Source organism: Podarcis liolepis (assembly GCF_965112155.1).
Source record: "Podarcis liolepis genome assembly, chromosome: 6".
NCBI lineage: Eukaryota > Metazoa > Chordata > Lepidosauria > Squamata > Lacertidae > Podarcis > Podarcis liolepis.
This window is the reverse complement of record NC_139559.1, coordinates 10728974-10747474: the sequence shown is the minus strand read 5'-3', so window position 1 is coordinate 10747474 and position 18501 is coordinate 10728974. Positions and strand designations below refer to the sequence as shown.

Genomic DNA, 18501 nt, shown 5'->3' with positions numbered 1-18501 from the left:
AGGGTTGCAATTATTGTGCTCCCAAGCCTTCTCAAGCTGCTTGCTTCTGTAACATTTTGAATGGGCAACTCAACTCTGGTCACTTATCTAAATATATCGCTGATCAACTGGCATAAAAAGGCAGGCACTGAAACAGATGCCCTGTTTGTACTTATAACTGGAACAGTCGTAATGAGCTATTTGTGGATTTTTTTTCTATTTATACAGCTGCTGAGAAGAGTCAACTTCTCATCAGCTGAGGAATGAAATGTGTAACTAATTTATCATGCTTATGTACATGAAGTTTTCTTCAAGCCCATCAGAACTGAACTTTGTTTCAAATATTTACTGCAAAGTAATTATGATGTAGTTTACTTTTACATCTGTATCACACTGCCAAAAAATTCAAACGAAGTAGGAACAGCAGGCTCTAGTGGCATTTTGGCCTCAGGAAATCAGTAGAGCACTGCAAAAATTAGAAATACTGTACTCTGGTACTGTAGACTAGATATGCTAACGCAGGGCTAGCTCAGATGTGGACTGCAATTCCAGCAGAATGGCCAATAGCCAGGGATGATAGGAGTTTTAGTCCAAAACATCTGGAGGGCACCAAGTTGGGAAACCTTGTGTTAAAGTAAGTGTGCCAACTTCCAACACTACTAAATCTAGAATAATGCAAAGTATATTTTATACTGGTGGATTTTTAAACATAAAATGCTTACTTTACAAGTTTATGGCATGTGCTTTAAAAAAACCTACAAATCTGCAAGCTTGTATCTTCAAGGTAGAGTATAATTCAAAGTTTCACTAAAAAGCACAAATATAGCAGAAAAAAATGTGAATGTCTGCTATAGCCTTATTTTGTTTACATTTTTCAAAGTTTTGCCACAAATTGTGTCAATTGAAATCTGATCATCTCTGTAAAAAACAGGAATGTATAAGAAAACTGCATGTAGCTGGTTATTTAGAATTCTAGGTAACCCACCCCAATGTAACTTATCTTTGTATCTCTGGTATATGTTCCAAAATCTAGTCATTTTCCCCATAGTAGTCCTAACTTACTTAACTTACTTACTTATTTTGCATAGGTGGAGGGGAAAAGAAGAAAAAGACATGCAAACTGTTTTTTAAAGGAATATTTATGACACTAACCTGAAGTATCTTCAGGTGTGCTTGGTTATAAAATGGGTATCAAAACATTCAATTACACAGCATCTTATTAACAAATCCATTCATTTCCTTGGAAGAACATAATCAGACAATATACAAAGCAGGAACTTAAAATTTACGACAGCACAAAAATATTATTTACATAAATATACAAACTTCAGTCCAGTGTTTTCTTGGGCTGAAGGTAGACAAGCACCATTATTTACATAAGATTACATAATTTAAACCTCAACTGTTACTAGTATCTCTCTCCAACGAAAGCCTGGGATTTTACAGTGGATCTATGTTTGGTTGTAATAATATTTTTTACCACACAGTGGCAGCTTTTGCATGAAAAAGGAACACAAAGAGGCATAGCTGATTGAGAATATGAACCAAAAAAGATAAGGTAAGAAAATGTGAACAGCACCCTTCCACCCCACCCCTCAATTCACATACACAACAGGATTCAAGAGCCAAACTGTTTCTATACAGGTTAAGTCACAGCAATAAGATTCTCAACATACAAGTCAATTTGCAAAGTTCAAAATGGACAATTTGATACTCAGTTCTTCATCTTTAGGTCCCTTGAAACAACATTTCTCTTGAGTTATGTATATGATGCTGGACCATGGACATCTTTGAAGGCTTAATACAAGCACATACCCTATATATGATAAAAGGGCGCTGGTAATCCTTTGCTTAACACATGGGCCAGCTGTTATCTGTAGGTACATTTGTGCAGAGATGAGAGGAAAAAGGAGTCCAGATCTTGATTGGAGGCTACAGTCTTCATCCTAGAACTCACTACTTTGAAGAATTATAAATCCAGTTCACTAACAGAACTGATACACCCATGCACTTTCCCTTGGGTATTCAGAACAATGAACATGCTCTGAGTGAAGATCAAGCCTTAAAAGATGTAAAATAATTTATCTTTCTGCCCCACATCCTGAATAATATTCTGTGCAAATTAAATATATGATAATACATTATCCAAAATTCACATACGTCATATTGGAAATTTACAGCCTCCAGAAGCTCAAATATATCCCAAAAGAATCAATCTACTTCTCACCTCATCACCCCTGTTTTTGGTTGGACAAGGTAATGATTGCTTCAGCTGGGGGATGGGATAAGTTGGCAACTATTTCAACTCAAACACAGTGTGTTAATACAAGTCAATTGTGTTCATGATACAAGACTGATAGGTTTTTATAAAAGCAAATTCTTTCAGTTTCAGGCAGAGGATTAAATGTTTTAACACTCTGTGAAGCCATTTCTAAACTTTATCATGGGAACAGTTAGGATGTTGTCCTGCATTGGCAAAGTTTACTGGGAAATAAACATACTACAGCTCACATTTTGAACAGCACTAGTTAGTAAGCTATATAGCTCCTTGTACTACATTATACAAAAAGATGCTATAACTATGACTGGTGTTATTATAGCTAGATGTATTAACACACAAGCCTTGGTCAGAGAAGCGTTCTTAACTAGGTTTGCTGCAATTTCAGTGACGTCAAGCTGGCCTTATCTAAAATACTTATCCAAATGGTTTTATATTCATGCATAGGTGCTAGAAACAGGAACCAAAAAGCCAAGGAAGGTCTCTTCATGTACAATAATCTTATCTGGAGTTTGGCATTGAACACTGCACACCCTTTTTCAAATGTTTCTAGCACCAAACTTTGCTATTCTCTCTCCCCTTCTCTGGTTTATTTTGTGGCTACTCAATACATATACCCAAGTTAGAATTTATGGCATTCTGGGTACTGGAAGTCATATAGCCCTCTTGACTTAACCATTTTTGAGAGACAATCTACAGGCAGAGATATTAAAAATTGTGGACTATACCACTTCAGACTGCAGCTGTGGTGGTAGCTATTAATCTTTGAATGATCTCTTGTGTGAGAAACTCCCTGTATTTAATAAAAGAGCACATCAGGAAGAACGCTTTATACTGTACGTGGCTTTTCACCAGTGTGCTGGTTTACTACACATTGGGGTGTACTGTGTGCTTGAAAACATGATTCTGTGTCTGCACTGGTACAGTCCACAATTCTTCCACCTTTGTCTACTATTTCATTCTGCATGATGTCTAGAACTGGCCAAAGTCACAGTTAAAAATAAATAAATCTATGAACATATCAAATCACAACACCCAAGAATATTCATTTTGTTCCCTGGCAAGTATCATACACACACACACGCACACACACTGACTTGTATCACAATATTGCTTAGAAAAGAAATTCAGCAGCCGTCAACTTTTCTGTCACAGCACAAGAAGTTAATGTTGTTCATCCTCAACATCTGGTTAAGCCAAAAACACCTGGCTAACAGTGGTAGAACTTGCATCATTTTTATCAATGCCACTGTGTTGGATATTAACCTCAATGAGTTTGGCTGTCTGAATGTGCAATGAAAAGTCAGGTTCATGAGAACCATCACAGTGGCAAGAAGCTTGGAAGAACCAATTTTTCTGTTTGTTTTTTTACAAAAGATTATCGAAGTCAGACATGCCTATTTAGTCTCACCGGCTTAATTTAGAAAATGACAGCTGCACAAGCTGAGACACACACACTCGTCAAGAGCACACAGGAAAGACAATACATGGAATACATTGTTTATAAATAAAACAGTTCATCATTCAAGCCTACAGCCAAGCTGTGACAAAAAGATGCCACCTTTGGGAGCTACAAGACCAAATTACCACCATAAAAATCAACGGGCCTTCAGTCACACTCTGAAGGACAAGATAAAATGGAAATTGTTTTGCTATAGCTGCCTTGATCAACAAGTGCAATGTTTGGGAAATGTTTCAATAAAAAAGAAAAGTTTTTTAAATCATGAACCAAGTAGAATATTGTTTTCAAATATACATCTCTTCTGGAAATGATAGTAGAGATACAATGGAATTCTTTTCCTTACAGCACAAGGTGAACAAAGGCAAAAGGATAAATTGCTGTTTAAGTTCAGAATTTGCCACTAAGCAACAAAAAGAGAGCAAGAGAGAGACTGACTGGTACCAGCCCAGCTAAGTCTTAGGCACGTCTTTCTTTCTGCCCCGCACCCACCTCCCCTCCCCGCAAAAGAAGACAAGTTTCCATGGTTTTAAAATGCAAGAATTCTCAGAAATGCTATTGGAAGCATATGACGTTTTGGAATGGAAATGATGCTCTTTTAAATTCAAGGAAGGGGTGTGGGGGGAGAATGGTAAAAGTTTAAGGAAATGAAAAAGTAGCAGTATTTGAAGGGAAGAACAGATTATATCCAAGGGGAAAAAACGGGGTGGGGGGTGGGAAGGTAAATTAGGTTATGACCAGCAGCATTTGTGGCAAATGGCGGCAAACAATTTGTGCTTTAGTGTCCAAAGTTCAATGTCTCACTTCTGCCACTTCTCACACATGGAATCTGTGGTGTCTGCACCATCTTGGTAGCGCCACAAAAATCCCACTGCAGTCTTCATGTTGGGTATATACACAACATTGTTCAATATTGTGGCACCGGAAAGGACCAGAGGCCAACCCCCAAAAATCAGCGTCTAAGTACTGGCACTTCTGCTAGAATGCAGCTTTGGCTAGGATTGCTGTGTAAGACGTCGGAAGTGAGGTAACACTTGGTTGTCAGGAAGGTAAAGGGCTAGTTCCAAAGCTACAAGCACGGTAAATTCAAATCCAATGAGATCTCTTCTGTTGAATCTGAATCTTTCTTCTAACTTCTGTAAGGACATAAAACCAGTGAAACAGAACATGAGCTGGTTGTTACAGATTACACCAGTATTTAGTATGTTTTGCAGATGTTTAATGGTATTTTGACCAATCTTTTTCAACCAGAGGGTCGCATTCTTTTGTGTGCAACCTTTCGGGGGCCATGCGCTAGTGGTGGCTAGGGCTAGAAGTAAAAGCTGCTGTGGCACTATTATTATATTAGATACCTTACCTGCCCCAAGGGCAAAACCTGGAGCAGATTATGACGATTTAAAGATGCAACATTAAAATTCAGTTTAACACCTGAAAGGGTCTGTAGGTAAGGAGGTTGTCTTTTGGATACTTGCAACCAAAGTCATTTAGGACTTTAAACAAGAATGTAAGCAACTTGAACTGGGTCTGAAAACAAACTTGCAATCTCTGCCGCTGTTTTAGAACAGGGGTTATGTGAGTTCTGTATGAAAACTTGGCCAGTAACCTGCTTGCTGAATTCTGGACCAGCTGAAGTTTCCACATTGGGAAGCCCCACATAGAGCATGTTGCAACAATCCACCCTGGAAGTTATGAGACCATGGGGTACAGTGGCCATGCCTTCTAAGTCCAAAAGAGCTTCCAGTGATGAACCAGCCATAGCTGGAAAAAGGCGCTCCTAGCCACTGAGGCTATCTAAGACTCCAGTGACAGCACTGGATCTCCCAAGTTATGGTCCTGCTCCTTCCAGGTGAGCACAACCCCATCTAGAACAACCTGTCTCCGAGACTTGACAACACGGGACACATCACACATCTGTCTGTTCAGGATTCACCTTCAACTTGTCGTACATGTAGCCCATCACCACCTCTGAGCACTGGTCACTTCAATTGCCTCTCCTAATTCAGACACAACTGAGAGATTGAGCTGAGTATCAGTCACATGACACCTCGCTCCAAATCTCCTGATAAAAGCTCCCAATGGTTTCAGTTATGTGCTGAATAGCACAGGGGACAAGATAAAACCTTTTGGGATGTGACAGGACCACTCCCATGGCATCAAACAAGGGTCCTCTAATAACTGCATTATGGAAATGGCCTTGGAGGTAGGAGCAGAACCACTGAAGTACAGTGTCCCTAACCCTGAGTCCCTGAGCCATGGTCAACGGTATTAAAAAGCTGCCAAGAGATCAAGCAAAATGAACAGGGTTGCAACTCTTCATCTCTTCCCTGACAAGAGTAATCTATGACTCTTCCCTTTCTACTGCAGAGTTGACATTTCAGACACATGAAAAAGGTGCAAGTTTCTCTCTCCACCCTCCACCCCTGCCAATCACCCTGAAACATCTCTGCTGTCAAAAGGGTACAAGCCTACTTCTGGTCTCAGTGCTAAAAACCATTACATGTTTTCATTCAAAAATTATATGCATAGTTTTAGAAAACAATGTGACTTGCAAGAACCAGCATTTTCCACGGATCTGGACACTTGGGATGTTCTTCTGGTGATACTTACATCTATAAGGTGTTTGACCTCGTGTTTCTTGAGATCACTACTAATCTTGGCTGCAAGCAGCACACAAGCACCAGCACACAGTTTTCGGTTCTGTTTGTTGAGCTTGCCTTGCAGGACAAGCTTTTCGAAGTAAACGTAAGCCATAGACACAGTTACTGGCTCCAGGTTGCATTCCATACTCAGGTTCCGCATCTCCCGCTTTAAACTGTGGGCACAGGAAGAGGGAAAGAAAGCTAATTTTGCTTAGTATATAAAAAAGGTTACCACAACTTAGGAAACAAGACTCTTAATTCTTGAATTCTCATTTCTGCTTCTTGTCAGATGGTCTGTGTTCACTGCAGAAGGTAGCTGATGTTTTGTATGCTTAGGAGGAGGAAAAAGAGGGCTCGTTTTTGCACACATCCATTGTGATGTGGATCAAGCAACATGATATGAATTAGGCCCCAGTAACATATGAATTGCAAACACATGGCTGGATTAATTGGAGTGTCCTCTCTGACTTTATTTGCATCTGGAGAAAGCAGAACTCATTCTAATCTTGCAGATGGGCGTTAAGCGAAGATATGGGTACATAGCTGCCATAGTGAGAAGTTGCTTAAGACTGCAGTGTTTGTTCTTGGCTGATGTTTGAAGGCTTTGGGGTTGAGGAAAGAACATGCACGGCTCTTTATCAGCAGAAAGATGGGGGATGTGGTGTGACCAAGTAGCGATCTTCAGGTTCCCAAAGAAGTGTTAACCCAAATGGGAAGAGGAAGGAAGACACAAAATCAAGAAACCCCTCCTTCCTAGCTCAGGGGTTGGAAACTTCTTCAGCTTGAGGGGGACATATTCCTTTCTGGGCAACCTTTCAAGGGCTGGATGCCAGTGGACAAAAGTGAATGAGGCAATGGATGTAAATGTTAGTTTTGGTTTATCCGCGTGCTCACATATGCCTCTTGTCTGCCCTCCAGGCAAGCAAGAGGCATTATCAGAGTGAAAGGGTGTCTTCCAGCCAGGCAAAATAACTTGAGGCTGTGAAGCAGAGCAGGTAAAGTGTGTGGCCTCGGGGAGAGTATCAAGGGCCAAACAGAGGCCTAAGCCTGAGGTTTTACACCCCTGATTTCAATGATCAAGGAGTCCCTATCACCTACAGAACTATTATATCACACCCCAGCATCATACACTGCTTTCTAATAGGATCTTGACAAGTTATGGTGCAAGATGTCAAGCCAAGTTTACCAGGTCATTGTGGCGCACTTACTTACCCAGTGAACGTATTGGGATACACCTGAGTAAACCTACATAAGAGTGGTCTGAAAGTATTTTAATCATATATATTAATTACTGTTTGGGAGGAAAGAACCATGTTTCAAAGTGGTTTAGAAACACAGTAATGCACCCTCCTATCATATTTACCATCCCTGTTTTAATTTACCTTCTGATTTTGCTTAGCGTCAGCTTGATGTGAGGAAACTTCTCTTTAAAGGTCTCGTTCATATCCTTCTTAAGGTCCGATGGTTTCACGTATTCTATTATTGTGGTCTAAAATAAAATAAAGGAAAGGGGTTTACAGATCCTTACGCTGCCTTTACTGAAAGAGAATGAGAATAAGGATTAAGGATTCAAAGTGTCTCCATGAGAAACTAATCTACAGTAATGGGCAAATTAGGTGGTGCTTAGAAGGCTGAATTCAGGGTCTCCTTCCAACTCTCTCATCCCAGCTATCACAACTCACAGCGCTGAACATCTTTTTTAACAAGATGCACAGCCTTCTTCTGTGACCAACAGCCCATGAGCCTGGGTTTTGACTATTAGCCTTTGTCTTGTCAATCATAGATCAAGTCTTGTCTTCCACACATTATTAGGCCAGACTGCAAATGATCTCAGCAGAGTTGAAAGCTTAGCTTCATCCACACCACCTCTTCAGAGCACGATGGCTTGAGATGGTATCCTGCTATGGGAAGTTTCTGCTATTAATCATCATTTGCCCTTGTACAGGATTACAGCCAAGTACTCCTGTATCTAGGCCATCATTGCAGAATCCTCGATGAGAAAAGTTTAATCTCTCCGAGGACAGAAGGTTTTCAAAGCTCTTGGGTAATCTCTTAATCCTGTAATACTTGGCACTTCAAGAGTGGTGCAGGACTGGGAACCTGAACAGGTTTTCTCTACGGCAGCACGCCCTAGGGACTATTAGCAAATTCCCAAGGAGCCTAGAAGGTAATGTTAGAGGTTGACTGGAGAGTGAGGGAAGGTGGCAAATCCCTCCCTCCCATGCCTTGACCTTTTGATGCAGTGAAGCAACAGTTCACTTTGAGCCCGTATAATTGGCTAGATGAAATGTGGGACTTTTTGAGTTCATTAGGATTTACTCGCTGGATTAGACAAGGGCTCTGTCTAGCCTACCACCTGTTCTCCAATGGTGACCTGTCAAATACCCCTGGAAAGGTCATGAGCCACACATGATTAAGGATCCCCCAGTGTGTACCTCTAGGAACTGGAAATACTTAGCATTTGTGTTCACCTTTAATGGGTTTAAAACACTTCATACACGTTCTCAGCAATCCTTGCAACAATCTTGTTATGGCAGATCACTATTATCCCTATACTGGAGATTGGGTTGAAGAGGAAACTCTGAAGGATGGTGGCTTGCCCAAAGCCACTTGGTAAATTCACGCCAAGGTGATTCAGCAAATAAATTATATTTTTAAAAAATGATTAAAAATAAATCAATCACCCGCTCAGCCTTGCGTTGAGACAAGAATGCTGACACCACCTCCCACAACAGCTCGTGTAGACAGCTAAGTACCGAAAGCTACATTGCGCTTCCAGAAGAATGGAATAAGCACCACCTCTCACTTGTATTTATAACTTGCATTACACCCCCACACAGAAAACAGGATATATTGTATTTTTAATCTTGTGTGGAAGCTGCCCGAGGAATGTTTATTGATGGGTGGCTATAGTTCCAAATTTAAATGAAACATGCAAAATTTGGAAAAGGAGACATTTTTATTTGCACGGGGTCGTACGAAGTCAGAACCCAGGATCTGTACTACACTACGGCTACAATGCCTTATTTGCAAATTAATTTGCTCTACACCAGCTTCGCACCATGTACGATGCAAAGATGAGGACACGTTTGTGCTTCCCACAGGGCCACTGAGGATCTTCCAGGAGATTGGGGTTGTACTCTGCTAACTCGCCAACTTCATTTCCTAGAAGTAAAAAAAGAAAAGAAATGTACTAGGAGTTCGCTGGCACAGTAAAGGACAGCTTTAAAGAAAAAAACATGCAAGAAAGCCCTTCTAAGTGGTCATCACTACATCATCTGGAAACAAATTCCACAGCTCAATTTTGTGCTGTGCGAACAAAGCATTTTCTGTGAAGAAGTGGTTTCGAGAAGGTTCAGGTAAAAACCAAGGAAGGTTTTAGGAAACAAAGTATTAGCATTCAAGAAGACTTTATCCACGCAGATAAATGAACCCATTTATCAGAGCAGATCAGTAGATGGACCCATCGCCAGCTGTACCACTTCAACCCAAAGTCTACCTTGTTTCTGCACTACGATGAATAATAAGCCCTCTATATTCAGAAGCTCTGATACGTAGAACAAACATAATAAAACACATCTCTGCATGGCAGAATTACTACCCATTTCACAGGGCCCAGGAATCTCAACATGAGCACTCTGCAAGATCTCGTGAGATCTCTGTGAGAACTTGCAACCCATATAAGGGAGACTTTGGCAGGGGTGGTGGCAGGGCAGGGTGACACTTTCCCATTTTGCCTCAGGCGGTGAAGCAGGATGCGCTGCCCCTGGGAGACCCCTATTTCCTTCCCAGACCTATAATTCCCAAACTGGTTCAACAGCCAACCCCTCTTCCCTGGGAATTCTGGGAACTGCAATGGGGCATTCCAATAAGTTTCAGTACCCTTAACAAACTACAGTTCCCAGGATTCTTTGAGGAAAGCCGTTACTGTTTGAAGTGGTATTATGTGGCTTTAAATATATAGGGCAGATGGGGCCTTACTGGGCACAGAATGCTGACAACTTGAGGGGAGAGCAAATGGAAACTAGATGGAATGGCGTATCCTGAAAGAGGACAATCCTAGAACCCTGAACAGAAGCATTATATATTACATGGTTTTCTTACTGGTCTCACTTATATTTCTATAACTGTCTGCATTTTAAGCGGAACTGGCTTCCTAGTTTCAAATTCAAAAGGTGGCATTCATAAATTAGGACTTTTGAAACAGTTTGCGAAAGCCAAATGTTGGCGGGATAGGATATTTATTAAATGCCAGCTCAGTGTTACAGTAAAGTTGTTGGCACTCTGCCCAGATTCTTATAAAACCCATTTAAGGCATTGCTCTGATTCTCAGAAAATGTCTTGCTTGTATCCTTATGCCTACATATGGTTATGAAGCCCAAATAAATAGTTCTTTTTAGATGGTCCTGATATTTCAGTACTGAAATTAAGCAACATCTAGGAATGAAATATTCCACTCAACCCCAAGGAAATCTGATTAAATTGGTAGCATTTAAGAGCGGCTTTCTGAATATTCAGCATGCCTGAACATTTCCTGCAGGGGAATGGAAGCTGGTATCTTATCTAGGCAGAGTTTTGCTTTTTGAAATTGTTACCCTTTTGATTATAAAAATACAAGTCTGTAGCCCTTATTGAGGGACTACTGCCCTGGGAACTTCTTGGAATTATTAAATGAATAACTAAAAAAAATAACAAGATGGGAGAAATTCAGCAGATTGGTCAGTTTGTCTGACTTTGCACAAAATTGTTGATGATGATGATGATAACAACAACAACAACAACAACAACAACAACTTTCCCATCTTTCCTGCTGAAGGAGCCCAGTTATCCATTCTTCCTTAACAACAATTGGTTGAAAACATGCACATGAACCAGGCAGTGATACAAGTGGAGATTGTGAGATGGGAATGTATATCTTCTGAGCAAGGACCTGTCCTTCCTACGCTCATTATTCTAAAGTATCATGTACACTAAAGGCATTCTATTAATAACAAAGGGCCCTGAACCTTTGAAAGCTCAGAATCCTCTAACATACTCTAAATGGAATTCAAATTCTCTAAATGGAATTTATATTCTGATTCCTCCTAATCTCATTTTGGCCAATCAAAACCTATCGCTGACACTATTTCATCATCACCTTTGCCTTTTTAAAACAACAACAACGTCAGCACAGAAGGACCACAGAAGGGCATAGAGGAGTCACATGGCGTTTACCAATATCTGCTGTGGAAGGTATTGGTTTGGCTGTTGCAGTTTTGTATCTCGATCCACCAGTACTCCGCAGAACGGAGGCTCGGCACACAGGGACAGGACCATGGACGTCATTTTTGCGGCCAACAAGAGCATTCGTCGGATACAAGAACTTCGCGTAAGACACAACCTGCAAGATAGCCAGTCCCAATTAACGTTAGCATAGTCACCTTATGATTTTTGCAGGGATCTTTTGAACTCTGGACTGCAAGTTTAAAATTTCTTCTCTTGTGATAGGAAGCCCCTTAGAATCAACTCTGAAGACACAGACTGTCTGTCTTAGTTTAACTGCTGTGTCTTTAAATGCAACCGATAGTTTGGGGAGAACCGGGGAGCTATTTAAAAAACAAATAGCTGCCATTTCCCCAGATAGCAGCTGGACCCCAATTCACTGTGTTTACAGTTAGAGTAAATCTGATGAATTGCACGCGCGCGCGCGCACACACACACACACACCTAATAGCTTTCATCCAGAATTCTAAAAAGCAATAGGGGAAAGGGAGACAAGAGATTACGTTAATGCTCTGTTATAGTTTCAGGTTGAATTGAACTGCTGCTTTTAACATCTTTCTGGAATAACTTTCAAAATGCTCCACAAATGGATTCTCAGAACCTAATGCACCAAAGTGTTATTGCACTGGACAAATACTCTATCAACTAGGCTCACTGTGTTCTGGTGATCAAATGAGATTTCCCCATATCTTGGGCTTTGGTTTAACTAACAGTCAGGGATGCCTCTTCAATGGGCTCTGATGGGAACATGATCCTTGGTTAATTGAAGATTAACAGACCCTATCTTTTAGCTACCAAACTCGCTACACCTGCGTGGATGGGGCCTGGAGGAAGAAATAGAGTCTGGACACAGACTTCACCAATCTGCTGTCTCCAGGGGTTTTGGACTACAACTCTCATTGGTGCTGGTGCTGATGGGAGTTGTAGCCCAAAACCTTTGAAGGGCACCAGGCTGACAGTTTTGCAATATCTAGATCAGTGTTTCCCAACCTTGGGTCTCCATCTGTTGTTGGACTACAGTTCCCATCATCCCTAACTAGCAGGATGGGCGGTCAGGGATGATGGGAATTGTAGTCCAAACACAAATGGAGACCCAAGTTTGGGAAACACCGATTTAGATACTTCCCTGGCTGTGTGGAGGAGCCTTGAGAGTTTCAAACCACATGCCATTTCCATTGGGGGAAACTGACGCTGCTGTGAAATAACAGGATTCCTGCCATACTCAAGCTGATTACTGCACATGCTCCCCATGTGGAAACCGACAATGCAAAAGTCTTCCCATCAGCCAGAGAAGCAGAAAGTACTAAACAACCTTACCTACGATCACATGCAACCAGCCAAACGTCTAGACCAGAGGTTGCCAATAGGCTTCCTTTCAATTGCTGCCGTCCTCTAACCCATTAGCCCTAATCAGTTCAATCAACCTTTATTGGCATACAAAGAAAATAAGAATACATGAATCGAAACAGAGAATTGGCATCTGCTCACAGGAGGAGACGCTTTGAGATCAAACTATACAGGCCCAGGAAGTTAAAGTACCACCCAAGTCTTATGACAACGTAGTTTCATGGCATTGCTCAGATATTCTGCTACTTTCTCCAGATCTCTCGTTCAGAGAATGGGGCTCATGGCTGTGCTGCTTGGGGCTGATGGGAGTCCAACAGCTTGTGTGGGTGCCGTGTTGACTACCCCAGCCCAAACAGTATCAGAAGAAGTCAAAAGAGTTTGTCTGAATTGCATCAAGAGAGAGCTGAAGGATCCGTGGGAGGATGTATGAGCAACCATGAACGGCACATGTGGGCTTAAACCACCAGGCTTGCTCTTGATTTTTGTATCGGAACTGATGAAGCCCCACAACTTCCAAGAACAAGCAAAGAGATCCACCGTTCGCCAACGAGCTTACCTTGCCATCAGCTCCTAGCTCGACCCCTTCCATTCCTAGCACCATCTCTGTAGAGACCGAAACGCCACCAGAAGGATGTCTCTGCTTCTGCCCCTCTATTCTCAGTTCACTGTTAAGGGCAGAATTGGCAAGACAGGAATTAAAGCTGTTTCTTCTCATCCTAGCTCCGTAGTAAAAAAATCAAAAAAAGAAACAAAATAAAAACAAGCCCCTCAACACAGCTAGAGATTAGGAGGCCAATTCCCACGTCTTCTCTGCTGCCATAAACATTTGTTCTTAAAAGGCTCAAGACATAAAAACTCACTGAACCAGCAAAGGGGATGTAAGCAATGGCCCTGAGATCTTCCTATTTTTAAAGTAATTTAACTCGAGGGTAATTCATACTTTATTTACACACACACAGAGAGAGCTCGACTTTGCAAGGAATTCCCATGATTGGACACAGAATTCTGAACACATTATTGCTGGTTTTGGACGCGATCCCTGAACTGCAATTCTGGGGGTACGTGGGATTCTCAGGAAGAAGACCATGAGCTTCAACTACGTATTGCAAAATCCACATGGATGTGAATCCAGCTGTGGGAACCCATTTGACTACTTTGTCTACTCTGTCCTTGACCTTTTTTTTTTAAAAAAAAAAATTAAAATCTGCACAAAATAAATTTTCTTGTGTTCGCTAATCCATTTATAGGCTCTTTAAATCCAAAGCCAACAATGGATTGAATGTGTTCAATGATTATGTACAAATCAGTTTCAGACATAAGCAACACATCAATGACCTTGGGATTTCAGCGCTAAAAAATTCAGTCAACAAGATTTGAAGAGATACAGTGGTACCTCGCAAGACGAATGCCTCTCAAGACGAAAAACTCGCAAGACAAAAGAGTTTTTCGTTTTTGAGTTGCTTCGCGAGACGAATTTCCCTATGGGCTTGCTTCGCAAGACGGAAACGTCTTGCAAGTTTGTTTCCTTTTTCTTAAAACTTTTACAGTAATACAGGGTGCATTGCTTGAAGAGGTGCAGTTGCGACTTGACTTCGGGGAGCAACTCATAGCACGCGGTGTGGTAGCCTTTTTTGAGGTTTTTGAAGATTTTTTTGAAAAAATTGAAACCGTGCTTCGCAAGACGAAAAAACTCGCAGAACGAATTAATTTCGTCTTGCGAGGCACCACTGTACCCAAACATACTGTTTATCATCTTAATGCGCACATGTATCTGAAGTAGGCATGTGTATTTAAGTCTTACTAGCTAGGTATATAAAATATACAGAAAAATGTATTCCTTTCCTAAATTATCTATCAGTAGCTGCCAGATGACATGTTTTACAGTCTTCTGGGATTTCTAGTTCATAACTGCACTATCCGATACCTCGCCTTGTTTCAACTCCCCCACCCCACCCCTATCATTCATCTAGTTTTCAGCAAATGCTCTTCTGAGTGACCTTGCAGTGTTCCCACTGAGCTGGAAAGAAAGTTTCCCATAGTCTATTTATGGAAGGCACATCTGTATGTCAAGTTCTGTCATAAAAATATCCGTTTCCTTCTTCAGTGTGCTATGCATATGAGCTTGAGTGACAACAGAAATTGTGTTCTGTTTGTTCTGTGTTTGGCCAGGCCTGATTAAGCGTTAGATATATGCAGAGGAGAACTGGAACATTTTTATCGGTTATAAGTAGGACATGCCCAAAGAGCTGGAAAGTAAATGTCTGCTTACGCTGACACCCTTTTGAAAAACAACCCACTAGTGAAACCAAATGTGTAATTTTTATTTACAGTATTCATACACCAGTTTTTCAGGCAGAGCTCGGAAAACGATTTATAGGAAATAAATAGTGAAAAGCAAATGGTAATCATGAAATCAATGGCATTGCCTTCAATGATACCGTTCTTTTTATTTGTAGCTGCTTTATTTTATCTTCTGCCCAGTTTTGGTTACTTAATTTAAATCATATCGGTGGAATTTGTATTGTTTCATACAGTGTTCACTTTAAACTCTTAAGTTAGCTTATTTGTATTGTTTTGCACTGATTGTTTTTGTGCTTGTGTTGATATTATGGTTTATAATTGTTCCCAATGTGTTTAGGACCGTTGAACTTCTCGTTTCTTTGGCACATTGTGAACCACTTTGGGCCCAGTTTTCTGGAAAAGTGGCATAAAAGCAAACCAGTGATGATGTTAGAGCATCAGTAAAAACCATAGAACATAAGGAAATAGCAGGGAAACCAGGGTTCAAATCTTCACCCAGCCATGAAGCTAGCTGGGTTGCCTTGGGCCAGTCATTGTCTCTTAGCCCAACCTACCTCACAGGGATATTGCGAGGTTAAAATGGAGAAGCACCATGAAGCTCCTTGGAGAAAAAGTGGGGATCCAAATGTAATAATAAAGAAATAACCAATTAAAAGTTATCGGTCTGACAAAAATAGCAGCTACTCACCTGATCCGAAAATTCTCCCCATAGGGCATGATAGAAAAAGCCACACACAAACTTCGTTTAGCACAAATTAATACTATCCTAAAAAGAAATACAGACAGGGTACAGTGAATCATGGAAAATAAATTGCATTCATATCTAGCCTTCCTATCTTGAGTTAGAAGAGCTCTCTGGGAGCGGCGAGAACCTAACTTTGTAAGACACACATACACAACTTAGCCATTTTCTCCTTGCTTTTTTAGCCCAACAGCCACATTTCGGGAAACCTTCCTTTAAAAAACACACACAAATAAACAATATTTTCAGTAAAGATTTTCATAATACAATTAAAAAACGGCTACCAAAAATACAAATAGAATAAATAGAATATGAAGCCCTCTCTTAAAAGTAATTCTTAGCCCTAGCAACCCATATGTTTTTGACTACATTCTTGGTGGTTTAGTCCACAACATCTGGAGGGCATCAGGTCGGGGAAGCCTGCTTTTGAAGCAACACTACATCTGTTTTCACAGAGATTATTCCCACGTAAGAATACAATGACCTAGGAAGCTATCTTGAAAACCAAGTGTATTTTGCTCTAACTTTCCCATTAGCCATGAGTTCTCTACCAGTCCTCCAAGTATCTGCTCCAATAGGGCACAGAAATATCAACTGCCTATTGGGCAGAGATGAGAAAGAAGCATAGGCACTGAATTTGACCTCCATGATGGCACTGCGTAGGCCAACCCAGTTGGCTACGTGGTGCTGTTGGTGTCAGATAGTTTTACTTGTGAGTAGGCCCATTGGAATTAACGAGCGCAACTAAGTTAAGTCCATTAAATTCAGTGAGTTAAAAATTTCAGAAGATAACATCACCTTAAACTATATTCCTAATATTTGGGGCTTAACAAATGGTCAACGTAAATGGACTCTCCCTTACATCTGCAAAAAGATTAATACCGATACATTGGAAAGACAAAAATATGGCTTCCTTTGATTTATTTAAACCATAGTGACTCATGAATCAATGTATACAGGAATACAATAAGTCTATCTATGTATATATTGTATATTTTTATAATCCTAATTACATTTTAATGACACTTCGTTATTGCTATTATATAATGAATTCTCTTGCTTTTCTTCATCTTCCTTTCCCCCTTTTTTCCTCTCTAATTTCTTCTTTATCATTTACTCTAATCTACTGCACTGTAAAATTTTCAATATATTTTTTTAAAAAATTAATCTCCGTGTTTATGCAGAGTAAGATTTGTCAGTGTTTCCCAAACTTAGGTCTCCAGCTGTTTTCAGACTACAGTTCCCATCATCTCTGACCACTGGTCCTGCTTGCTAGGGATGATGGGAGTTGTAGTCCAACAACAGCTGAAGCCCCAAGTTTGGGTAACACTGATTTAGATGAATGCCACCCATAATCCCCCGTTAGCAAGGTTTACACATCAAGGTGTTTTGCACCAAACATGGTCACTTGTGAACATATAGGCCACAGCTAGTGTAAAGACATTTGCCATAATTTAACTGCAAGGTGGATAGGGATTCCTCCAGTTACAGAAAAGTTACCTGCTGTTCCTTGTGTCATACTGCCTCATGTTCTTGATGAAGTGGATCTTCTTCAAGCCTTTATGTCTTGGTGATCCAGATACGTGCTTGGTTCTGCGATTTAAGAGGGTAGGGGGAAATGCGAGTAAGATCCGGGCAAAATGCAAAATAAGAGGGTAATAAAAAGGATGCACATGTCGGAGTCGGAATGAGTACACATGCAGGACCTGAGGAATTTGTCTTGGAAAAGGGTGCAGGAGGGAAAGGACTTGCAACGCATGCAACAAGAGAAGGTTAATGCCGCTTTTGAACAAGTACCTTCGCACACTGGCACATTCCACTATGTCTTCTAAAAACTCTAGAGAGCAGCGCTGGGAGATAAAACGCCTTCTGCAAAAATGCACAACACCACGAAGAGCGAACAATATTAGTTCATGGTCTCCGAGATCAGCAAGCCGTCTCAAGCACAACAGTGGCCCGGCATGCAAGCTTTCTTTCCCGAGCTGTCGCTTTCAACTTTCAGGGAACACCTTTCATACGGATCTGCTGAGGAATTTCCAAGGGTCGTTCGTGGAAACTCTGAATATTTTTTGGTCATGGGTAAAAAACAACCACCAAAAAACAACCGCCCACCATGCCAATGAAGGATTCAGCTTGTACCCGATCAGAAATCGGCTCAATATATTATTTTGCCTAGGCTTGCAGAGCAACTATTTACAACATGCCTGCTGTCCTCATTCCACTTCTTTTAAGGCTGGGCGAGGCAGCTATGGTAGTGTGCGAGTGAGGACCGGCTCTACCATTAGGCAGAGTGAGGTGGCCAGCAGTAGTGTGTGCTATGAGGTGCAGCACACTGCCAGTGCTGAACGGCCAGTCCAGTCAGCTTCTGTGTGGCAGCAGCACAGTTTGTGTGATCTGGTCCTTCACTGAGTTGGCCCTGGCCACGGTGCTCTTCCTGGAAGCCAGGTGCTGCTGGGAGATTACTGCTCCCCCTCTTCAAACATGAACAGGGGGA

The 18501-nt window shown here is 41.1% G+C and overlaps 1 protein-coding gene and 1 long non-coding RNA gene across 3 annotated transcripts in view; one reads left to right on the top strand and one right to left on the bottom strand.

Moving 5' to 3' along the window:
• Positions 1–1100: 1100 nt before the first annotated feature.
• CABLES2 (Cdk5 and Abl enzyme substrate 2) overlaps positions 1101–18501 on the bottom strand; it is a gene marked incomplete at its 5' end in the record, with an annotated part of 51437 nt that continues 34036 nt past the window's right edge. The window contains 8 exons of the mRNA XM_083507464.1: positions 1101–4852; positions 6324–6528; positions 7738–7844; positions 9417–9520; positions 11570–11735; positions 13521–13629; positions 15954–16031; positions 17508–17600. Of these exons, the coding sequence (XP_083363590.1) occupies positions 4712–4852; positions 6324–6528; positions 7738–7844; positions 9417–9520; positions 11570–11735; positions 13521–13629; positions 15954–16031; positions 17508–17600 (1003 nt within the window). The 3' untranslated portion in view covers positions 1101–4711. The remainder of the gene's footprint in view (positions 4853–6323; positions 6529–7737; positions 7845–9416; positions 9521–11569; positions 11736–13520; positions 13630–15953; positions 16032–17507; positions 17601–18501) is intronic.
• LOC310708913 overlaps positions 1431–18501 on the top strand; it is a 35825-nt gene continuing 18754 nt past the window's right edge. The window contains exons 1-3 of one of the 2 annotated variants that reach the window (XR_014527206.1): positions 1431–1537; positions 6081–6173; positions 6645–7715. This is a non-coding gene — a long non-coding RNA (uncharacterized lncRNA). Of the gene's footprint in view, positions 1538–6080; positions 6174–6644; positions 7716–18501 lie in introns of those variants that run through there. The other variant, XR_014527205.1, reaches the window with a different exon arrangement.